This window comes from Colossoma macropomum, unplaced genomic scaffold, assembly GCF_904425465.1.
Source record: "Colossoma macropomum unplaced genomic scaffold, Colossoma_macropomum, whole genome shotgun sequence".
NCBI lineage: Eukaryota > Metazoa > Chordata > Actinopteri > Characiformes > Serrasalmidae > Colossoma > Colossoma macropomum.
In genome coordinates this window covers 31,345,291-31,371,071 of record NW_023494784.1, presented here as the reverse complement: position 1 = coordinate 31,371,071, position 25,781 = coordinate 31,345,291, and the positions used below count along the sequence as shown (strand labels likewise).

The window sequence follows — 25,781 nt, the reverse complement described above, 5'->3', positions numbered from 1 at the left end:
TTGTTTTTGTCTGTGTGGAGAAGGCCGCCCCTTTCTCAGGAAGCCCTCCTGTTTTCAGTTTCTTATCGCATTCTTTGTTCATTCTCCTTCTTGCCTGCTCTCTAGATTTCCCGCTCAGTGTGTCAGTGAAGTAGCCCCTAACTGTGGCCAAACCTTAGATTTAAAAGTGACTCAAAGCAGTACTGGTGCATGTTTTTTAACCCTGAGGAAGAGCAGTGTGCTATAGTTCACAAAGAAGCATTTAATTTCATTTCTCGTATGATGCTGTGATCACTAATGGCCTGTTTCCAGTGAAACCAGGTTGCCTCAAAGAAATTGCTGGGAAATCTGAAGATCTTCACAGCACACTGAAAAAGGCTGAATAACCATAAACAAAAAAGCAAATTAAACCTTCCTCATGAAACCTTAGATAGATGGTAATTCCTGAAAGGAAAGTGTGCTTTTCTTTTCTAATGTTTATAATAATAGTAATAACCTTAATAATGGCCCATTGTTTATTCAGCTGGAAACCTATCTTTACTGACTAAGTGGCTCCTCCAGCAATCACCAGGTGTGAGGATTCTGTTTTCACAACATAAAGTCACTAAGGTTGGCTTAGCGTGGCCCAGATCTTATACATATATCAGCACACCTGATTTAATGATGGATCAACCACACAAGGTTTTGGATAATCACTGTAGATATTGAGTTTCTTTGAGGAGAGCTTTGGAAATGGTTAAACTAACAAGACAGGAACCAGATTGTGTTTTTTCCAGCCTTGTGGCATATGTGACAAACTGTTCCTTAGCAACATATTTGTTCAGATTTTCTTTAGGCCGCTATATTCAAGTCTGTATTAAATAAGTACCTGTACTGTTCTATTTTGAGAAACTTAATTGAAGTGGGAAACTCAGACTTCACTCTTGGTTCTTGTTTGACCTTTAAATTACACATCATGAAAGTCAGTTATGCTGCTTTCATTAATCTCTCAAACTTTATACAAGTTGGTCTTTATCTCAAACTGCAAGAGGCTGAAAAAGCTTTTTTGCTTTTTGAGCTTTTCTTACTTTAGAGCTCTGTGACACTGTTTTTACTGTATGACCTCAAAACTGTAAAAGCAGACTGAAGTTTGGAGAAACGTCAGCAGAATATTTAACAGAAGTGGAAGAAGTGTCTCATTCTTATTCTGTCAGTCCTGACTAACTTAAGATTGATCTCAGAATGATTCAGTTGTTTTTAAAGACCTCTTTTACTCTTTTTCCCAATTTAATATATTTCCTCGTGTTCTTTGAAAGACGTCTCCGATGAGTGAGGGAAAATGTGCTTTAATCAGTTGTTGTGTATTTTGCTTTAACATAGAATTTATCTCAATTGTTAAGAAAAGGTTAATTTTTTTATTTTTGGGGGTGTTGATTCTATATTCCAAAAGGAAGACTCTCATTGGCTGACTCCGTGGGGGGTGTAACGAAGCAGAACGCGTTGGGGGGTGGGAGTGGGGTCGTCATCACGCTGCTCTGTTGGGCTGCAGTGAAGCACAGCCTTGTGAGACTCTAAAGCATTGTGCAGCAGAACGATGCTATAGAATGCATATAAACAAATTCAAGTTCATTTTTACACTCAATTACTTTAATGAAATAAAACTGTCAACATCTTTTATCGTGCTTGGAACCAGTTTACTACCTCTTCACATACTCGCTGTTTTTGAGCTAAAAATATGAAGCAAAAAAGACTAGAGGCAAGTAACATTAGTGGAGGTAACAGACCATTACCATTTGTCTGTTTATCTAAAAGACTTACTGCCTTTCTCTGTGTACATGTAATCTCTTTAATTTAGTGTTGTAATGGCAAAATGCTGAGTGGGGTGCTGAGAAACTGAAAAGTGCTCAGTAGCAGATTGCCATCTTGTCGGTGCACTCAGTTTTGGACCCTGTGCGACACAGTACGGTGGGTAGTGGCCTTATATGTTCCAACGTAGAAGAGTCAGAGAACACGAGGAGGTTGCTGCAGAAGGTCACTCCATAACTGTGATGCAGCAGGATGTTTCTGAATTATATGGGTTTACGTTCATGTTCATAGACCTGTTTTACTTTGTTAGTGTATGGAGGTTTACTGATGATGCTATCTTGCTCACTTAGCAAACACACAGGAATTCAGCCTTAACCATCCTATATGAACCTGTCAGAGACGTCTAAGCAATGTGTGTATATCTTAGGCTTTTCCTACATATCGAGTTTATATCACTAGTCTGATTAAGGTCAAAAAACTCAGTGGTCCGAGTTAAAACATGGCCCATGTATCCTAAAAATTGCATTATTTTTCAAGAGCTTAGCCAAGAAATATGTTCAGTTTCAAAAGGAAAGCAAATATTCATCCAGAGGTCACATCATGTTAGCAGTTAAACTGATATACATAAACTAACTGTGTGTTTGCTTACCTATACAATGTAGGGCTTGAAAACATTACTCACTGGAAACCTGACATCCAACAGACACACGTTTATTCTTGTTTATGTCTGAAATGGAAGTGGTGTTCCCAGTGAAATCCCATTGCAAATGGCAGAGGCAACAATCAAGGGTTGCTGGGTGTGGTTATTCTAGTGAAGGGCAAGGCGCTACTGTGCTGTGATGTAGACATGAGAAGAAAATCTTAACAGCCTGTTGAATTGCATGCCTTTTTGTTTATTATTTAAAGGAAAATACGCCAAAATGGCAGAGACCTCACGTTTCACGATTTCTCGAATGGAACACATAGTGACAAGAAACGCTTATGTGAACTGGCAAAGAAAATGCAGGTTTGTTTACTTCTTCTCCTTTTAAAGTGCTCAGTTGTCTTCCACCTTCACATGTTTTTAAGTGCTTGACAAATTGCATTCCAAAGTGCAGTGTAAACTCATTAAGTGCTGACTTGTTGAATATTCAAAGAGTCAAACACAAGAAAAACAACTGAAAGCAATCTTTTGTTTTTATGCAACCAAATTCAAGAAATTCACTTTCATTAGATATTCTTCAGCCTTCTCTTGCTTGTTTTAAAAAGCAACGCAAAGTTATTTTCTAACTCAGACCATTATAGTTGTCACTTAAAAATAAAATGTTTAATTTTCGATTGACTTATATATGGACTTATATATGGATCTGTTCATGCTTTAGCTGCCCATGCTTTAGGAGAATTCTTTTTTGAATGTGCCTTTACGTGAATTTCATTTGCATTGGATATTCTGCATATAGAGTTTGTGTGGAGAGCTATTATCGTTCATTATTCCTCTTTAGAATGGTTGTCATGAGAAAAATGTCTACATATAGACGCTTTGCCTCATTAAACCCATGCACTTCAGTGTCTGTGTAAGACTTGTGAAGGCCTGTTCCCCTCCATTACTCTGCTTTTGTCCCTCAGATAGCGTGATGTACAAATCACTACTTTTGCTAGACACACTCGTCTTTCTTTCTTTTATAGGGCCCTTAATTGCCTCTGTAAAAGTCGTGAGCCTGTTTGTACACACACGGTATTAAACACGGCCTTGGTTAGGTCTGTGTTTGTAAAGGGCTGGATTTAGAGAGCTGGAATGTCTGGTTAATGGCTGGTTTAATCAGGTCAAGGCACTGTGGCATGCTCAGGGCATAGAAGGCCACAGTGAGGCAGATTACTCAGTAAAGCCCATTGTCAACATAAGGATCCTGGAGCTCTGTGATGACTCTCATGCCTTTGTACCAGTTTCATAGTCCATAGCATCCACTAGTTTGCCTTTAACTGCCTCTTGGGGAATTATGTTAGAGCTCAATGTCTCTGTTCAGATCTCTATGTAAATGATGAGTAACATGCAAAAAGGCTTTCACTGCATTCTTTAGCTTGAATGAAATGCTGTTGGAATCGTAACTGATGTTTCCCTGCTTAGAATTCAAAGGTAACAGCGCTGCAAAATACCGAGGATCAGCAAACTCTGTGTACCAAGTTTACTTGGTAACTATTGTAGCTGAATGATTTGAAACCTTTTAAAATCAATGTGACTGTTCAAGTCCCAGAATGAAGTCCAATTGGATGATGTGCAAACATGTTTCACTGGCTATCAGATAAAAGTGGCGTTTGACCTTTTGCATTGCACTTGTTCCGTCTTATTGACTGAGCAGATTTTCCCTGTCAGTCGCTTGATTGTGTGTGTGGTATTTGTGTAATCTTATTGTATTAATTCAATTTGGGTGCTTTCAGGTCAGCTTCCAGACTCTTAACGACAGTGGACAGCCTATTGTATTGCCTTGTGTTAAACCCGGATTGGACAGAATCCATGTACAATTTCCTTATTAATCCGCATCCTGCTTCGGGTTGTCAACATGTTTTTTGAATGGGTGTTTGTGTAAGCTCAGGCTGTTTTTCTTGACAGGATACCCTGAAAATTTGTGACAAAGGTCAAGCAGCTTAAAGCAGCCCTGGTTCTCAGTGCAAGCTGAATTGGTACAAATTAACTACTTCCACTTGTTATTGGTCATATTCACCAACTTTGTTATTTCCATTTTTAGAACTATCTTACTTGATGTCTTACGTAGTGCTCTTTTCACTGTGCATGGTGGTGGTTTAGTCATTTTAAAAACTGATGCTACACATGGCTTAAGCGTGCTAGCAGGGGTATTCCTTTCAGCTTCTGTTATTTTGCTCTATTCTGCCTATCGAGCAGGGTGTCACGCCCTCAAGTGGAGTCAAACCTGTAGTGGAGAAATGCTTCAGTGTTGTATCACCTCTTGATATTCAACATGAACACAGATTGTAAATTACTTGTCTAATGTCCCTCGTGAGGACAGTGTAATAGATCCACATAGCTGACATCTTCACTGTTTATCAGCTGCTGCTCTTACTGTTTGAATTCTAAATCTGCTGACTGGTGCAGGACAATGAAAGGAGCAGCGTTTCACTATTTCTCAGTTTTATTACCATGAAGGGTACTTGAAATATGTTTTGACAAAAAAACTACAAGGAGTTACAAAGGTGCATTAGCCCACTGGAAACAGTACATGCCAAAAAATTAACATCTTCCTTCTAAATCTCACCCTACAGGTGACACTACATTGTGTCAGAGGTTTTGGTCTGCAAGTATATCTCCGAACACAACTTGCTGCCATCTGTAGCTGAAGTCCAGTGTGCACTATACAGATATTTTAGCGCCAGTTTTTCAGTTTTTAACAAATTTTTGGGATCTTCAACAAACCTACCCCCAACCTACCCCATAGCCAGAGAGGCTATTGGACCATGGAAACAGTAGAAATTTGAAGTTCGCTTGAAAATGATTAAACATAGATTTTTTTGTTCTCTTCTTTCTGTTTTCTTCACAAATTAGTGCAGAAACAACAGCTACAGCAAGTTTCTCAAACTCCAGTTTAGCGCTTAATCAACACTTCTCACGTTTATTTCTGTGGGACAGTCAGAAGCTGTGAATTAAGGGTTGTTTTCTCTATAGGATGAAATCTACAGCTTAACCATGTCAGAACCAGCCTGCTGTATGTCCACAAAGTGGATGCAGCCCCCTGGGCAGCTGGAGCAGAGGTGGCAATGTGGGCATCTGTGGTCAGCCACATTCCTCTGGACACCCTTTGCTAATTGGCCTGCTGAGCTCCCCGGTATGCATGAGTTGTGTCACCAATCAGGACCATCCGCAACAGCTCTATACAACTGACCACTGACACAGACCCTGAGCCTCTGACCCCAAAACAACTATAATAGAGACCTCACTACCACCCACTATAGCCTTGTGTCAGTCCCATCACCTCTCACAGCTGTTAGCATCATGTGTGCAGTAGCTGGAGCTAGGCTGTACCATCTGGAAGGGCTGATGGGGGTCAGTGTAGAGGAGATGGATTATACTACTCAATTAGAGTTCTGGGGACAAGAAAGGGAAAGCATTGTTGAGTTTTCTGTGTGCAGTTAATGAGCGTTTGGAGCAGACTGAGTGAAGAGTCTAAGAGTGGTTAGAGGAAATGAGGGGTGCAGGTTGCCTCAAGTAGAACTTCAAAAGACTGGGATGCCACCCAGAACTCAGGAATTCAGGGAAGACTGGGGATTCAGGAAGGCCTTCCGTCAGCCTGCACCTGGTTTCCACCACAAAACCCCTAAGCCAACCTGGACTGACAACAGCTGCAATAGAATTTTCTGCAAGTTTATGTTAGGGCTATCCCTGCTGATGCTATTAAATCTAGTAATCATTTTTGACAAGTAATCAATGTTTTTAAAAAGGCAAAATGATTAAGCTGGACTAAAATGAATAAGAGCCATGCATAGCCTTTCAGTTCACCCAAAATACTTAAACAAAAAAGCCTTTATAAATTGAATGCATAAAAATGGGTGTGTCCACCAGGCAATAGTGCTGCTGCTCTGCCTGTGTTGACCTCTGAAGGGGCAGCCTTTCATACAGCAGCACTAAATATCCAAAATGGAGGAAACACTAATTAAACCAGTGCCTAAGCACAAACCTTTTAACATTTCCTCCCCACAGGCTTTAAACACATAAAACACATGATATGCAGATGTATTTTTATTATTTTGCTCTTTATGGTAGGCAAGTTGCACTGCTGTGTCTGATCCACTCGTACCAGCACAACACACACTAACACACCACCACCACGTCAGTGTTACTGCAGTGCTGAGAATGATCCACCACCCAAATAGTACTTGCTCTGTGAGGGTCCATGGGGGTCCTGACCACTGAAGAACAGGGTAAAAGGAGGCTAACAAAGTATGCAGAGAAACAGATGGACTACAGTCTGTAATTGTAGAACTACAAAGTGCACCTATATAGTAAGTGGAGCTGATAAAATGGACAATGAGCATAGAAACAAGGAGGTGGTCATAATGTTATGCCTGATCGGTGTATGTAAGATGGATATATATACATATATTCGTTTTTATGGCTAGTGCGTTAGCTAATGGAGGGTTTTGTTAGAGTCACCTATCTTCTAGACCAGCCTCGGACATGCTCGCAGGTGATGCTAACTGCAATTGTCTGGTATTTCTGTATCTTAAACCCGAGATGTGTCTAGATGTGTTCAGTGAAAGTTCAAGTCTTACTCAGCTTTTCTTACTGTATAAGCTACAGACTTATAGCCCTTTTAACACATATGGTCAGGTGTATGTTCACTGAAGACTGCATTATATGATTACATTCAGGTGATCACTGGCTTGCCTTGGCATGCACTGGCCTTGCTGGCAAAACCCGTCTGTTTAGACCTTTAATACCCACCACTGTTCACAGAGTCATCTGACTTAAAGCAGTTAAGAGTCTGCTTTCCTCCATTGTTGCCATTGTTGAGTATTGTATTATCTCTCTCTCTCTCTCTCTCTCTCTCTCTCTCTCTCTCTCTTTCTCTCTCTCTCTCTCTCTCTCTGTGTGTGTGTGTGTGTTCAGGAATAAATGGGGCCTCTGTAATGGACAGTAATGCACTTTAATGTCACGCTGTTGATTACAGCGCAGCTGAATGTCACAGCGGAGCTTTGCTTACTGCCAGAGCTGTGCAAATTCACACCTAAAGAGAACACCAGGTAATTATCCTCAAAGACCCTGCCACTTCCTTCTGATATAACATTATGAAAATGGACCTTTAGCTTTTTAATACTTCAGGTTCAGTTTTATATGTCACAGTTCCGCCAGTACTGCTGGTTTAAAACGAAGAAACATTTGTTTATCGCAACCTTTTTATTCAAATGATATTGTTCTCAATTTTCCACAAACAGACAGACTCAGTTGTGGTTCTTTTAGCATTCTTGTGATCTGTAGGCAGAAGCTGTTTTTTTTTGTTGTTTTTGTTTTGTTTTTTTTTTTGTTTTTTGAAATACAGAATACAGGCTGTGGTGTGTGCAGCACTGAGTGCAAGTGATAGATGGATGATTTGCAGACAGACAGGGGTCGGCAGAGCTGTGGGGATTGGCGCTGTGAGGGAGGCTGGGTTTAAACCAAGCGTTCTCTGACTGGCAATCATCTCCATGAGGGAGAGAAAGGAGCCTCGCTTCCATCCCATTACACCTTCATCTCAACCTGCCTGCCCCACCAGCTGCTACCCACTCGGACACAAACACGCGGCTACATACACACACACAGACACACATCTACAGGCTAAAAGATAGAAAATCATTCACACACACACATACATGTGCCATTACTTCCAATGATACAGTGCTTCTATAGAAAGAAACTGCCCTCAGACAGATGCACAGACGCGTACTGGAGATCAGACACCACAGGACGTAAATGCAGTAGACGCTGACCAACGCAATTCCCTTATAAATGCTTAAATCCACCTAAAAAAGGTAATGTGTCTGTTCACGTGTGCAAACGGAATAGTCCATCCACTTTCTGCTATAGATGCCTGCATTCACTAATGCTCATGCTGTATTATATGTTGCCTGCACAAAAGTACCTTCCCACCACACACACACACACACACATATATACTCACTCAGGTAAGACGATATCAAAGAGCCTGAGATTTATTTCACCAAGCCCATCAGCTTTAACCTAACTGTACTTTAGACTCTCTTTCTCTGTAAATTTGCAGGCTGTCCTTGAAAGAACTCAAGGTGGGTACCTGATAAGGAGAGAGGGAGAACTGGAGGAAGAAAAAAAAAAGAGAGAAAAGAGGGGGTTCAGGGACTAGAGATAATTTCCTTAAGCCATTGCCACCCAGATAGACCCCCCACTTCCCAAACTTCCCATCTTAAAAGTTCCCTCCAGGGATTAGGAGAACAAAGGAAGGTGAATTCCCTGGGAAAGAGATGGAAGCCAGACCCAAACTTTTGGAGAATGTCAGCGCCCCGTAATAAGAGCCAAGCTTTTATTTATGGATTCATAATTTATATACTTTAAGGAGACTTATCCTAAGAACATAAGCACATATGAAACAGCTGAACAGGAGGGGGCCATTTAGCCCATCCCAATCACGGGGCCCTCTATTGGCCACACACTATGAGATAACATTTAAAATCTCAACCTTGCAGTTGCTGCCATTTGAAAAAAAAAAAGATGGATAAATACACTAGATGCTGGAAGCCATTAAAGGCATAATGTGTGCAGGCACCTCAGTCATTAAAAGCAGCATGCTTTTGGGTATTGACCTTTAATGTTGTTAATTGCCTGAGTATTGAGAACTGGAGTGTGACATTTGTGTTTTTTCCTATTTATCCAGTCTTATCCTGAAAGGATTTGACATTTCAAATTAAGCATTAACTCAGAATACGGATTTCAGCTTCAAGATCTGTGCTACTGTGGCAATGTAAACAAACAAGCCCCTCTCTCTGTCTCTCTGTCTCCTACACTCTCTCTCTCTCTCTGCCCCCCAACCCCTCCCCGTTCCATTTCATTTTGAACTATATTCGGATATCAGATTTGGGGTAATTAAAATTCTAAGAATCTTCTTCTCGGTGCCCAGTGAGGCTGAGCGAGGAAAAATTCCGCCGACTGACAGCAGCAGAAAGCTCTCTTAGGTTTTACATAACACACCCGGCTGCTAAAATTAAAAGTGGAAGAAGTAAAGTGGAGAGAAAAACTGTTCTAATTACATGAGGGAGCTTCCGTGCTTTAATGTTTCTGCACTTCACAGAGAGGCGTCCCAGACACACATGCTTTCCTACAGCTGCACACACTCACACATACACACAGAAGCCCTATAGACAGTCCGGTCACCTACAGACAAGAATAGCAGACTAGAAACCCATATTACCATGACTTTAGCTCTCTCTCAGACTTGTTCAGGAACAAACACAGAGGTACGGTACACGTACGGTATTCCACATGTACTCAGCTATAAATAAAACCGGCAATAACCTTTGCTATAGAAATACATGTTTATGTCTGTACATTTGGGCCATGTGTGTTGTGTGGTACTATAGTATACGCGTCACCTCAGGCACTTACTTAAATAACATTATCATTATCATTAAGTGCTGTCAAGTCGATTCTTACCCCTGGTGACCATAAGGATAGTGTTTCTGCAGAATGTCCTGTCTTCTGTTTGGGTATTCAAGCTTCTTAAATGTTTGTTCATGCTATCCCTGATAGTATCCATTGTTGCTGGCCGTCCTCTTCCACTTTGAGCATAATTGTCTTTTACGTTAAACTGGTTCTTCTTATAATATGTCCAAAATAAAAAAAATATATATTTGCCTCAGTTTGGCTACCTGGGCTTGGCCACTTATCAGTCTCAAGAAAGGATGGAGGTTTTCATTTGTGTATATGTTCTCTGTAGTGGCATGGCGTGACAGAGCAAGTGCTTTGGCTGCTTCCATTTTGCCCCTGCAGTCTTCATGCACCAGTTAAAATCAATGCAATCTCATTAGAGAGAATTATGAAAAATTAAAACTATCAGACGGATCTTTTTGTTGCCGGGTAGGAGTCTGCTGGCCGTCACAGTGGATGCCAGCAGGGCCCGCATTCTGAGGCTGCTGGGGAGACTTTGTTAAGAGCTCTCACTAATTAGGATTGGAAATTGATGGCTTTTCACAAGCCACGGCAATTACCGCAGTAAAGGAGAACAGTGCATGGAAGTGGACTTGAATGAATGAGTTTGTTTTTAGCCCACAGCTTTATCGAGTGCAGATGCCTGCTGACATTCAGGACGACTTTGAGCGTTACTCATGGCGATGGCATGTGGAAAGAAAGGGAGAGCTAGCAAAGACAAGAGGCCAAGAGGAAAAATTAACATTCCTCTGTTGGAGACAGAAGAAGAATAGACACTCCATGAGTAGAGTGTGACCCCATTTACAATCCGAGTCGTGCCCTTGAATAGGCTTTGTGTTATTAAACTCTGAAGGGGTTGCATGTGTTTAGCACAGTCCACCTCTACGTTCTTAATCAGAAATCTGGAGTTGTTTCATTCCTGCTGACTGTCACAGGCGGTGGAAAGCACAGTGGATGATTATGTTCCCACTCTTGGGTCGAGATCTTATACCAGTAAAATCACATAGTGACATACTGTGTGACAGTAATACAAAGACCCGGTTCAAACAGAACATGTCCTCTTTGCTTTTCTAACAGTGACAGAGATCAACAATTTGGACTGTTTGCATACAGTGCCTGTCAGAGCTTCAGGAACCTATACTGTCCAACATGGGCTATGATAGCAGCAGCTTCCTAGCTCCTGTTATCTGAGTGGGCACTTACTAGTAAAAACTTATCAGCTTTGGTGGTCCTGCTGCCGGTTGTCTATGTAATATCCTTAACCACTGTTGGGAGTTGTTGGCCCCTTTGGTAACAAAGTCACTATGGGCTAGCTCATTGACTGCAAGTGACCAGTTGCCATTTGCATAAAGTATCTTAAGTTATATGGTTAAGGGATTTAAAGCTGTAAATGTAACTGTCAAAAACTAAAGACCTGCAACTTAAACTGCGAGCCGAAAATTCAATTTGCAATTATGGATTTCTTTTTTATCTTTCCGCTTAAACATTTCCCTGAAGACAAAAGGAAAACTTAAGGCTAAAATTTACTTAAGATGTTTTATGCAAGTGACCACGGTGCTATAACCATAGCCACTCTGGCATCCTCATACAAGGTAACTGCTTCTCAAGCCAAGAAATACTGTATGCCCACCATGATGAATAGACCTACAAAACAGGCTCAGACCAACTCTAGGCTTGCTCAATCTAAATCAATAAGCTGTCTAGTCAGATATAGCTAGTTGTGGCTATGGTTGAAATCAAACTACAATTTAACAAAATAAAACAGCTAGTAAATATATCTGGAATGTAGAGTGGAGGTATAATGTGTCCTGTGTTCTCTTTAACTTGTCTAAGTAACTTAATTTGATGTACAACTTGTCCAAGTATCTTAATTTGATGTAAAATTTATTAGACGTGTGTGCGATGTCTTATCATGTTACGTTATAACTGATCACGCTTATTTTCCATCTGAATTATCTAACAGTAGCCTAGGTTATCAAATATATAGCTGTTTTTCACTTTGTTTGTTTATTAATTATGAAACTTGGAAATATATGTTCTTTTTTATATGGTGAGCGTCCCACTCACTGAGTCAAAAACGTGTTTTACATTTTGGTCTTTTAGTTTTAAGTCAGATGGCTATAAAACAGTTTGTTGTAAAATTATTTCTGAGATGTCAGGAATAAGAGAAAAATACATTTTAAACTGATAAACTTGCACTATGTTCATTTCAGTTACAGACACCTTTGCCTGTGTTAAAAACTTAGTAAGCGTTAGAATTATAGATGGCATCAGTATCAGTATTAGTGAGTATCTGCATCAGGTCAAAATCAGCAGAAAATGCTGGGTCGGATATTGGAGGGGGAAAAAAGAATGAATCGTCTGAAAAATTCTGTAACAAATCTAGCCTGAATTAGCACACACTCAGAATGTATGATGTGATTATGTGAGTGTTTTGAACTTGGTAGCCTGCTTTTTGATGCTCACCTTGCATGAAGTGCTTCAATTAAAAGATAGATCATTTAAAGCTTGTTTGTTTTTAAAAAAAGAAATATTGGATTAGTATCGGGCAGTATTCAAGATTTCAGTATCTGTATCTGTACTGGAAAAGAAGTGGTAATGTACCACCTATGATGACAATGCATTATATTTTTTTGGAGAGCATTAGAAAGAGTCAAACTTACTCCAAGGCCCAGTCCTATCCCTTGTTTTTGAGTGTCACCTTGCCCCTTGGAACTGTGTTACAAGGGGTAGTGGTTGAAATTTTCTCCTATGAAATGGGATGATAAATGAAAAAGAACATTACTTCATTAACAGGCTACTAGCGGGGCTCTGTAGATGACCCTGCCAGTCTGCAGTGATAGCAGAGGAGGGTAAAGTTCAGCAACCTCACTGCTGGTCTTTAGTTACTTTTAAGAAATCATATGCCTTCAAAGATGCGACAATTATTTATTTATCACACACCCCTAATTCTTCAGTGATATGAAGCTGAAGTCAGCTATTCGCCAGCTTCCCATTCCACCTTAAATGGAGCAGAAGTTCTGATGCTTTAGGCGCCAGAATGTAACTGCTGCACCTTTTAAGGTGGAATGGTAAATTTAGCTAGCTAGCTACTGAGAAATCAACATACTACTACCAATTTCTTATGCTTGTTATGAAGAAAAGGACTATAATACATTGAAACGACATAAAACTGATAATACTGATAGTATTATCAGATAAGATAATATAAGATAATACTGTGGTTATCATAATTTTTTTACAGAGAGAACACATTCACATTTCACATTTGAGGGTTTCTTTGGTCGTTTGTGCAGCCATCTTGACGGTTTTTCTTTTTTCTCATAAAACTCCATTTTTAGTGGACCTCTGCAAAACCTCCGCTTGGTTGGGCCATGTAGCCCTAACACTTTGCCCTACCCCTCTATTCCAACAAAAATTGGGACAACCTACCCCTAATTGTGAATGCGCAAAATGCAGCGTAGTGGTAAGGGCGTGAAATGGGATTGAGCCTAAATGTCTCAATAGTGTTCCTTCCAACCAAGAAATAATGTCATGTGAAAAGTGTGATATAAAAATTTCTGTTGTCGTCTAGCCTTGATTTCAGCAAGGAATTTGTGTCAAAATCATGTCATCCTGATATCTAGATTTGTCTCCAGCTAGAAATGTAAAAATGGTAAAGAGTGCAAGTGTTTAATGATCTCTGCCTGATGTTATATATAGGCCTACTTTACCATAGCTTCAGCAGTTCCACTGCCTCGGATACACTGTTTGAATGTCACATATGCCTGTTGCTGTTTGTGACAGGTTTTCTGACTGCAGGGAGCAACTACCAGTATTATCTGAGCATGCACTCGCATAATTTCTGATTTAAGAGCATGCCTGCTTCAGCCAAGTTCCTGCTGGAGACTGCTGCAGGAAGATCTTTCTGTTATTGTGTATCCTGAATGAGGCTGTGCTTTATATGCACTCATAGTTACATTGCTGCTGTGTAATCTTCTGACTTCCTCCTCTTAATTAAATGGGAGATGGCTGGAGCATGGCTCAGTACTCACTCCCCACTCTCTGCTCTCTGTGACCTGCTCCTTCTCCCTGTGAAGAATCGATGGCAGTGCGAAAGCTTCTTATAATCTATAACTCATATGACTTGTGCAGTGCCAGCACTTTGGCTAAACTCACTTAGGAAGGGTTGAGGTTTGGGCTGATTGGATGTTGTGTGTGTGTGTGTGTGTGTGTGTGTGTGTGTGTGTGTGTGTGTGTGTAGGTGTATGCTGGTCCAAATGAGAGAAAAAGTTTGTGTTTGAGTGTAAGGTTGGACAATGTGATATGCTATTGTTATCATTATACACTGTGATGTGCTTTTCTGAGTATTTCATGGGTGTCATCAGTACTTCTAGAACAGAGGTTCCTAGCCTTTTTAATACAGACCAAACTGCAGACCACCACTATATTCATTGTGTGTGTGTTTTTTTTCCTCTGGGTATTTAGTCCCAGTTAAAAGTTTGTTAATCAATGTTCTCAACTTTTTACTTAGCTCACAGTAGCCATCAAGTGACAGCAGCTAATTTGCATATACAGTTGTATGCAAACTTTTGGGCTCCCCTGGACAAATTACGTGTAGATTTTATAAGTGAAAATAAGTTAACTTATCCTCTAGAGAGACCACACTTCTGCATATGCACAATTACTGTGTATTTGCTGAATTTAACATAATAGAAACAAAGATAAAACATAAAATGTGCCTTGGCAAAGTATGTTAAACTCAGCAAATAAACAGAAATTCTGCACAAAAATGTGCAGAAAAATATATTTGGACTTGCTCCCAACACTTGTAATTTGACCAAAGTTGTTCAAACCTTTGTCCTGCCATCCGCCCAATGACTGATGGGATAGGCTCCAGTTCCCCCCGCGACCCAAAAGGATAAGTGGCTTAGAAGGTATGTGTGTGTGTGTGTGTGTGTGTGTGTGTGTGTGTGTTCGTACCTTTGCATACGACTGCATGAAAGAGGCTTTGCACAGATGTGACGTGGGCCAGCATATTTATGACTACATAAAATTCCATAAAATACATATTTTTAATTCTCAAACATGTATGTCTGCATTGACATTTTTTAAAGCAAGATTTTGAATAATCAAATGTTTTAAATTCAGAGATACGAATCTGTGCACTTTTAATTTTTCCTGTCTGTTTTTTCCCTAGTTTTTTAGTGTTAGCGCAAGTGTTACAGATGCCAAGTAGTCCATGCAGTAAGTTTTATAGACATAGCAACAAAAATTTTGGCGGGACTTTTCAGAACAGTTTCTTCTTAATTTGTTTTTAAAACATTGAATACAGAAATAGTAATAGTTTTTCCTAGCCTTTTTAAAATGTGGCACTACCATTTTGCTCCTGCATTTTATTTGTCTGTCAACTTTTTTTGCAAAACTCAGAAAACCATATTGTGTTGTGGAAATGGCTTCAAGTGTTGTAATGTGTTCTGCCATACTTTGCCCACTCTTAATATGAGTGTGTGTTTGTCTATGCCTGCCTGATTCTGCATGCGAAAGTTTGCATTCTAGCATGTCATCTAAATGACTTGGTTTTCAGAGGACAACACAAGAAGTGTGTTTTGCCAGCAGTAACGCTGAGGCACTTCCCTCTGTGTCTTCAATCCAGTGAGCCTCTCTGCTCATCTTCCAGGGTCTGCAGCCCAGGGCCACAGCCAAAGGCTTACACTCGTCTTGTGTACTCGAGGGTGTGTGTGTGTCTGTGTGTTTGTGCATGACCAATCTCATCCTGGCTCTCTCTTCTCAGCCTGTTACTGTTTCTGTGTCTCAGCTACAGTCACAAAATGAGGCGTCCCATCCTCAAACAGTGCATCTCTTCAACTGTCTGCCTCTATCTCTCTTCATCTCTCTTCCTCTATCTCTATCTCCCTCCCTCATCCCTTCCCACCCGCCCAGAGGGAGGAAGCAATGCTTGTTTCTGTGCGTGTTGAATTTATATGACCAGCTCAGAGGAATAAATGATTGCCCTTCAGTTGGAATTGACATGGCTGGTAATTTATGTCCTCTGGAGAAAGTGATCAGATGTCTGTGTGTAAGAATAATGACCAGCACGCTGCTCAAACAAGCCGCCCTGCCGCCACGGATGATGAAACACTTGAGTCAGCTGAAAAAAGAGCAGGAACTCAGGGGTTTTTAATTTTTCACTGCAGCTTGTCCTTTCTGAGGGAGAGAAAGCCACATCTTAACAAATTGGAAGGGAGCTACGCGTTATTAGCCATGTTTGTCTGGGCTGCATTTTTTTTTTTCTTTCTGCAGTTCTTTATGTATTCCCACTGCTGACGGCATTTTATGTGTGCTGTCCATGCTGGAGTAATAGAAGCTATTTATCAGAGCTGTTATTAATAATCCTCCAGTCCTTCACATGCCAGAGCTGTGCGGCTCTGTTTAAAAATGACCTGCCATGAAATCCCAGCATATGCTACACCGTCTCTCCCCAGATCACCCAGCATGAACATGCTATTTAATTAAAAAAACTGTATATTATTTGATTCAAACAACATGCCAGTGCATTTAAGTGTCTTTCTGTTAAAACGTGCATTGTGCTAGCACATATGTCACATTCAGGCAAAAGAATACTCCTGTGTTTTTCAACCTAATCTCCATCAGCCACCTCTGAAGCAAACAGTTGATTACCACAGTTATTTCCCTGTACTAAGGGAAATACAGGAACGTCATTGACTCTTAACACTTAGAATCTTCATTAGACATAATTTTTAAGATATTATGTTAAATTCCTTTAAAACTTTTAAATTACACCTACATTGACCAGTCATCCAGATACCACTGTGAGCTGCATTGGCTCTGTGAGGATCATGGGTGTGTTGGTATACGTAATGGCAGTGGTGTAAGTGTTGAGCTCCTTGAAGGGAGGACACTGTGTGACTGGCCGCGTCAGTCTCTTCTGCTTGAATTCTCCCGTCGTCTCTGCACTCCTCTGCTCGGCACGCCGTGAAATGGCTTTCTGTAGGCCATTAGCTCTGGAGGCGTAGAGCCAGTGAGACCTGCTCCCCACACTGAGGTGTCCCTGTAGTCTACACCATGTAGAGCAGGCTGCCTCATAGCACCTGTACTACTGTTGCTACTGCACGACCACCTGTCAGTCAAACTGGACCCTCTAAACTACTGCTCATTGTTACCAGACTTAGAGGACCTTTCTAGTTGAACTCAACCAGTTGTTGCTTTTGAGCTCAACCTGTCTACCATTTTCCCCAACATAAGTAGACCACCAATATACTAATCTTAGATGCTGCTACCTGCAGTGTTGTGTTTGCAGTGACCACACAAACTTCTAAGGCATTATCAGACACATGCATGCTGTGTTGGCTAATTATAGTATTAGTCTTGCACTGCTAGAGCTGTCCTACGTGTCTGAAAAGTTACAGTACTATACTGGTGTGCGAGAGTTTGGTAGGCTGTTAAACTGCATTTTCTCCAACTGAGCTGAAAGCAATACATGTTATTGCACCTCTGTAGTCCAGGGTTTCATAAAAATCTACTACTGTTCTGCTGCCTAATTGGGCTGCTCTGCCTGATACTTTTATACCCAAATTAACCCCTTAAAGTCTTAAAAACGTTTGTGTCTGGACTCACCTTCTCATTCCAGTATCGGCATAACTTACGTATTAGTTGCTGAATATTTCATGAAAGTTGTTTAATAATTCATAATAGTCACTAAATAATAAACTGTAAGTTTAATGACTGAGTAATAAGACAATGTTTAAGGGGTTAAATATTCAGAAAGCCAAAAGATGACGGGTAGTAAATGTCTCAGATGTTCTTCTTGGGTCCTAGTCCACCTGCCTCTATTTTTTCGATAGTAAAACTGATACATCCATCCCATAATGCAGGCAGACAGGGAGTAATAATGTTTGACCATGTTGTTACTGGAGGGCAAATATGTATTTCGCTTAATATATGTTAATGTATGTATATTTATATTTGGAAGCAGCTGAGATCATTTCTGATGTTTTTCTAGGCATCAGTGAGTGAGAAAACGGTGGAGAGATTAGTTTCAGTGCAGGCAAAGGTTTCCCCATGACTAAACTCATTTAGAGGTTATTAACATTTAACAAGTGCCATTTCCGGCCCTGAGCGTCAGCCCTGCTTGGGCAAACACTCGATAATGTCGCGGGTGAGTGTTTAGCTGGTCAGATGAGGAGATTTGTTTGGAGGTACCACCTGTCAGGACCGCTCGCTGGCCAGGCAGGAAGCTGTGTACCTGCTAGGCAGCCAGGCTGCCTGTGACCCAACTCCTCCCTGAGCACTTTTGTTTGTGTTTGCTTCGCTCGCATTGCACAGTGGAGGCGCGGATTTAATCTGAACGCTTGCATATGCATGAGCTCCAAAGCCTCATCTATAGGGACAGGTGGGTAATACTTGCACTCCACTGAGACCCTTACACACACACACACACACACACACACACACACACACACACACTGCCCCCCCCCCTTTCACACAGACACTATAGACAGGTGAACACCCATGCACTCTCTAGGTATACACACACACACACACACACACACACACGCACACATGCATGCACTTCCACAGTGGCACGGATTAACTCAGAAATGCACATATCTCCACTGTCAGGCCCAAGAGAGGTTTTTGCAGATACCTGTGAAAATGAAGCATTTTTAACCTGCTTTTGCAGATGCTATCAGCTGTGTTTGGGCAAAGGATTTATTTCATCTCAGCTAAGAGCGCCTCTTCTAGCCCCCCTCTCTCTCTGTTGTACTCTGTTTAACACTTCACCTCGAGATGCATCTCACCTGAATCTCAATATCTCTCACACACAGAGTGGTGCCTGAACGTGCGAGATAAACTCCAAACTCTTTGAGTGAGACACATCAAAATCAAGCGCTCATTTAAAATGAGGAACATCGTCATTAGCTGTTCTCATCTCATCCCCTGCCTCAGGCACTGTCACCAGTGAGGGTCACAGCTTTTTCCCCCATGTGTTCGGCTGTCAGCTTGAGCGTGGTTCAGGAAACTCTTGAGTATGGTCTGAAATAGCTCTGCTCAAGTTTGTGTACCCCTGGCTGACCTTGTACAATATTTAATATTTTTAGAAAATGCCAGTGATCATACCAAACACATTTCATTTATTTAGTGATAGTGCTTAATCCTTGTGTGGTGTTCATGCTTTTGTTACTCAGTGGTCTGGTGGACCCACCGCATTATTGTTTTTTTGGGTTTTTTTTTTAATTAATACAGCCATAACAGTTTATGTAAAAATACCAGATGTTTAAAATACCAGATGTTTAAAATATCATAGGTGGCCATCGTAGGGTTCTCCTTTAGCAGCTCTAGCCAGTCAGCACCCTGTCCATGTTGTCCACCCTCACAGACTCACACACATATACAAACGCATACATACACAGAAACACACACACTAACAGCAGCCCATGTAGGAAGAGAACAGAGTGAAGGGACACCTCCACACTTTCATTCCCCACAGGTTCACCCTAGCACCACATGTGCAATATGAATGTGTAGGGGGTGTACAGTGTGAAGTCACAGAAAATGTTGTTTTATATCGCTGTTGTTGGAAGAAAACCTTGTATCTCCAAAATGGTAACTTTACAGGAGAAGGAAAAAACCTACTTTAATTTTAATGTAAGTCAATGAAGGAATGAAAATGATGACCTTTTTCCAAGTTATTTCGGGCCATTTATGTTGGTCCATTCTTCATGAAATTTACAGACAAGGTAAAGGGCAACAGGCATTTTCAAATTATGTAAAAAACTGAAAAACGACAAAAATAGAGATACAAGGTTTTCTTCTGACAGCAGCAATATGTTCTTCACAGAAAATGAACAAAGGCCAAAGAATTTGGGGTTGAAATAATAATAAATCGCATCTTTTTTTCTTTTGGTAAACATTTAAAACGGGTCCCACGGACCCAAACTCCACACAAGGGTTAAATGAAGCTATTTATCACCACAGAAATTTGCGTGTGTTATAATAATCATAATAATAACTGAAATAACACAAAGAATGACATACACTCATCAAAAGTTTGGTTGTCAGTACCCTTGTTCTTTAAAGCATGTGTTGAACCCTTGAGCATTATTGACAGCTTGCTGCCTTTTGTGATAGTTGATAGAATGAGTACCACTCAGTTGGTAAAGCTGCTCACTCTTCTTCGCAAAAGGCCTCCAGGTCCTGTAAATGTTTGTCTGTGTTGCATGTACTGCACATTTGAGTTCTCCTGTTTGACACTTATTTTGCTTTCCTTGTATTTTAGTTTATAGCAAATTCAGTGCACTGTTCCATACACTAGATGCACAAGGTTTCCTTAAGAACCCAGAGCCACACAGACTATTTATTCACATACACTGATTACAGTCAAACAAGGCACAGCTGCAGATTCTTAACCTTCACCATGATCTCAGTGTGCCTAAGTGTGTAATAACAGGCCCAACATACAAGGTACTTTTATAAAGGATATACATGTTTATTGCTATGATGATAAATCTCTTCATCTGATCACTATTACTAAATAAAATATGTGTTTTGTAATATCTAATGGGAAATATCTTTCAGATTCAGCCAAGGCTATGTAAACTTATGAACAGAACTATATTGCTTTGACAATGAATGCAAGTACGGTTTGGCTAAGGAAAGCTAGCCTGAGAAAGCTGGGCTGATGGCATGGAAGGCACTGTGAGGACAAAGAGCGCAGTGTGGTGTGATGGTGAATAAGCTACGGTCCGAATGAATGGGGGCTTCATCAGAACCATTACTTTGCTAAACAGCAGTCTCCTCAGGAATGGCTTTTGACATCTGTTGGTTTATTAATATGTTAATACCCATAGAAAAGAGCTGTGTGTAATCTTCTGGTATGTCAGATCATCACAGACATAGGGTCTCTGAATGGCTCAAGTTTTGTTCCCTAACATTCATCGCTATGGGAAAAGTAGTGCATTGGCAAAGAGTTGTAATGGCAGACAGCTGGGGGTGACTGTTTCTTTTTAGTCCTTAAGAGTTCTGCCACCCCAGGGCTTGCCTTCTACACTTTCTCTGTCTGGGCTTTTTTCCTCACTAGCCTAAGGACTATTTCAGCAAGAGAAAAGAGCTATGAGCCTCACACTGACTCCATGTGAGTTCATAACAGTTCGTTCTCAAACGTTTCAGAAAAAAGCGTACAAAGAGAAATGGGAATAAAGGACACTTATTCCTTCTCTCTTTTCATCAGTTACGCTTTCTGTCATCTACCTGGTCTTTCTTTGCCCCCTCTCTCAACCCGTCCCCCCATTCCCAGGTAATGTCTGCCTGTCCCTTCATCTTATTATTGTGAAGACATGCCCCGCAGACATTTCTGTGTTCAGAGACGGTGAGAAGAAATGTGCTTAATATGCAGGCAGTGGGGCAGCCATTATGAGCGCGATGGAGAGAGGTGTCAGCTCGGCGAGCGTATATTTAAAACCAGCTCATTGAGACGGATGACACAATTTCTCCACTTATTGCCCTCGAAAAAGCAGCCAGTTTTCCATAATGGCCCTAACCTTCATCCGTCAGTCACTGCTAAATCTACTGGAATAATTTCCTCATGAATTACGTGTCACTATTTATAATTTATTAAGTTGCCTATATATGCCGGGTTGAGATTTTGGCAGCCTCAAACTTTCATCGTCCTTGTCCTTTTCCCATGGATAAAGAAAGAGGCACATGGAGCAAGAATGAGAAGTCCCTTCAAACCGTGAAATGTCTGGCTTTGAATTTGTAATAAATGCTCTGAAAAATACGATTGGGATGTGTGGTAAACAAATCCCATTGAAAGCTTAAATATTTGAAGGGGCTTCTCTCAAATCTGCACACTGAATGGCCGAGGATAAGCCTCTCTCTTAAGAGATTGCCCGTCTTGTTAATGTAATGTGCAGAGTTAATCTGGCTCTTCCCCGGGTTGGGATGGGGGTTAGTCCAGGAGGGATGCTGGACTGCTAGGCTCCTTCCTGTTTTCAGTAACATAATCTGGGATCTAGCCTTCTACCCCCTCCTCATGGCTCCCAATGCTAAATCCCCAATAAGCAGCCTTTGTGAGCTGCTCTCTTGCAGCCTTTCAGGCCTTGATTACATGGCCCAGCAGGTATTTCGGAGAGAGAAGGTAACTTTCATCACTGCTGTTAATGGAGAAGGGAAAGAAGCAGGACCAAAGCTGAGCTTAAATAGAACCCAAAATGACTTGCACTATTCATATCACTTAATCAGCTCTGTGGTAAGCCATCAGTATTTGACAGGATACAGGATGGGCGTATGTGTGTGTTGAGCACACTGCAGTAAATCCATTTGTATTTAGTGTGTGTTGGTTGCCCTCCTCTGACTGTGCTGTGCTCTTCAACAGATGCCTGTGAGGAGTCCTGACCCCAGGCTGGCACCCCGCTATGAAGACGTGGAGCGGCAGTACGCCTCCCTGCCCAGGTAAACCCACTCACTAGCCTCAAATCTGGACATGGCTTACAAAAAATGCTTACAAACCGTGACCAGCACTGTATGCTAACCATGTTGAGTGCAGAACCATTCGGGTGGGATGGTTTAATAACAGGTATTCACTCATCACTTTTGTCATTGCTCACATCCCATCTGAGCAATGACAGCAACCACTACATACGTGGTGACCCACTGCATTGCCTCCTGTTGTCACTATAGTTTTTCTTAGCTGCTTCCTAGTCATATGTACAAGCACAGTGGAAAAAATAGTCGTAACCTTACACAAGATCCTGCACCAGTGCAGAGCAGTATGGTTCAACCTTGGTAATTGTTAGGTCCAGCAGTGGAGAAGAGGCTATTCATCCATGTAGAGAGAGAGATGGACTGAGAAAGGATGCGAAAGCAGTCAGAGAAGTTGGAGAGAGTCAGAAAAAGAGAAGGAGTGCAGGAAAGTAGAGAGTGAAGGACCGGAGGTAGGCCCACAACCTGTCAGAAGCGGGTTTGAGAGTGAGAATGCAAGAAAAGAGGCTGCGTAATAGGGAAAGAGGAGAGAAAGAGATGCAGAGAATGAATGTGAGAGTGAGGAAAAGAGAGAGAACGTGAGGGAAGAAGAAAGAAAGCGGGGAGCCGTCAGCCTCTTTCTCTCTCACGCAGTGCTGAGTAATCCTCTTTAAAGCTTATAATTAAATCTGGAGTGTCTGCCTTCTGAGGCCTCTTTCCGCCTGGGAATTCACCTGATCCTCTCCACAGAGACAGCACAGCAGAGCCAGCACTGCAACCTGATACCCAACACAGCTCTGGACCCGCGTAGGGTTACAGCAGTACCGATCCCTCTCCTCTTTCTAGTTCTCTTTTTCTCTCGGTCTCTCTCTCTCTCTCTGTTTCTCTCTCTCCACCCCTCTCTCTCCTCCCTCCCTCCATCTCTCTCTGTCTCTCTCCCTCTCCCTCTCCCTCTCTCTCTCTCTCTCTCTCTCTCTCTCCCTCTCTCCCCCGTCTCTTTCTTCCCCTCTATTTCTCTCTCTGAGTCTCGTTTCTCTTTCCCTCTCTCTTCCTCTCTGTTTCTCTAGTTCTCTCTCTCTCTCTCTCTCTCTTTCTTCCCCTCTATTTCTCTCTCTGAGTCTCGTTCCTCTTTCCCTCTCTCTTCCTCTCTGTTTCTCTAGTTCTCTCTCTCTCTCTCTCTCTCTCTCTCTCTCTCTCTCTCTTGCTCTCGCTCTCCCCCTCTTTCTCTCTCTCCTCTTTCTGTGTCCTTCTTTCTTTCTCTGTTTCTCTGTCTTTCTCTTACTCTCTGACTCTTTCTTTTTTCTGTCTTTCTCTCTCTTTCTCTCAATTCCTCTTTCATTCTGTCTCTCTCACTTTCTCTTTTTCTTACTCTCTCACTCACTCTCACTTGTTCTGTCCTGTGCACTCGTTCTCTCTCTCTCCCACTCTCTCTCTCTCTCTCTCTCTCTCTCTCTCCCCACTCTCTCTCTCTCTCTCTCTCTCTCTCTCTCTCTCTCCCCCTCTCTCCCCCTCTCTCTTTTCCCAAAGTGAGCAAACAGGGCTCCTTCTAGCGTAGCACGTTTGCTCTCACAGTGTCCACTGGATGGCTTTTGCAGATGGAGCCGCAGTGATGAGTGTGATTCACAGTGAAGTGATAACCTGACATGAAAATATATACCGTTTACCAAAGCTTAAAAATAAGCCAGGAAGAACTTTGAGAAAGTGTCAGCTAAGCGTTTATATAACATAGCTGAAATAAAACATGACTGCACAGCTTACACAGTATTCATCACTTGCCCTAAAGCATTAATACAATGAGACCCCACAGCTTCCATCTTTTAGAATAAAAAAAAGTGTTTTCAGTACTAAAGTTTGTATAAAGCCCCCCAGGGACCACTTTTAAAGTCATCCCCCCGAAAAAATCACCTTCATTTTGTAGGTTTGTGTTTATATGTTCACAGTGAAGTGATAAACTTCAGTAAACTTCAGTCACACTGGCCTTCACTAAACATGGCCCTGACTGTTATTCTAACCTCAGCTCTGGAGCCCATATTAGTGTACGACTGCACTCTGGCCAGAGCTGAGGTCACTGGCCTCACAGGTGGAGGAACATTGGCCTGCAGCTCCTCCATATGTGCCCAATTATAACCATTACCAAAATAATACTCACGGTCATTATCCAGCCTGCTCAGAATAGGGTCAGCCAATCAGAAAAGCTGCTCACCCCCTATCTGCAGATTATTGGATTAGCCGACCGAGTCAGAGTTCCGTTTGATTCTGGCAGGGCTTTCATTGGATAGTTAGAGTGATAATTGGCTGATTAATGTGCAGATGGTAGCTTCTCTGGCTGAACCTGGGGTGAAGAGGCACATTGATTTAACTACTCACAGTTCTGTAGAGCATAAACCAGTCACCCACTCACACCTACCATTTTCTTGCGCATACAGTACAGCGAAGTCATAGAAACACTTTGTTTATTTAATTTTCAGTAAAAGTGTTATTAAAAACAAAGGAAAACAACAGAACATAACAAAAGCCTCAACATTTAATTATTATGGTTTTTCAGTACTTAGCATGTTCACCCTTTGCCTTCATTACAGCCTCCATTTTTTTCAGGAAACTTTCAGTTTTTAAAGAAATCTTCAGGGATATTTTTCCCAATCTCCAAAGTTCAGTCTTGGAAGTTGGTTGTATTTTCTGCTTCTTATAATCCAAGTAATCCCAAAAACATTCAGTGATGTTGAGGTCTGGGATCTTGAGTAGTCAGTCCATTACTCTGAGCTTCAATTTTGCGAACTCAGTTTTTTTATTTGTTTGTTTGCTTGTCTGTTTTTCTTTTGTTTGTTTTTTTCAGTCTTTTCCTTTGAATTTCCTCTCCCTTGTGAAAGTTATCTTATATCTAATCTCCTCATAAATATCTCCTGAAAAATGAATAATTTGTACTTAATGGCTGTTTTGAGTGGAAATTAAATAAATATAAATAAATAAAGGGTAGTCTCTGATATTTGCGCCGTACTGCACACACACATATGCATCCTCTTCTATATCAGATCTTACTGTAGGTAAGCAGCCTTTCCCAGAACACTTCAGTCCATTCACAATGGCCACATTGTTATTAGGACCTGGTCAAAGCTGTGTGTGTTTGTTAACCTGGGGGGTCCCATGTAGAGGACCTTTTGGCCTATGCAGTTTTAAACGAGTTTAAAATCTTCTGCTCTGGGATCTTAACACAGCTTAAGAGACTTGTTGGAGCTTTTTCCGGACATTTGCTCGTACAGCATTCACACGTCAGTCAGGCGAACAGGGGAGCCGTCAGATACAGAGCTGAAAACACCAAAAAAAGAACCTGTGACAAGAAAGAAAAAAAAAGGTTACATTTGACGAGAGCTCTGAAAATAATGCCATATTTTCACTGCTCTGCCTGTTCGATGTTGCC

General features: G+C 41.4%; 1 protein-coding gene across 6 annotated transcripts in view; it reads left to right on the top strand.

Annotated features, from left to right (window-relative positions):
• pard3bb (par-3 family cell polarity regulator beta b) overlaps positions 1 to 25,781 on the top strand; it is a 305,148-nt gene that overhangs the window by 272,545 nt on the left and 6,822 nt on the right. For all 6 annotated transcript variants that reach the window (XM_036568581.1, XM_036568590.1, XM_036568609.1 and 3 more), the window contains one exon: positions 22,281 to 22,357. In XM_036568581.1, coding sequence (XP_036424474.1) covers positions 22,281 to 22,357 — 77 coding nt within the window. The remainder of the gene's footprint in view (positions 1 to 22,280; positions 22,358 to 25,781) is intronic.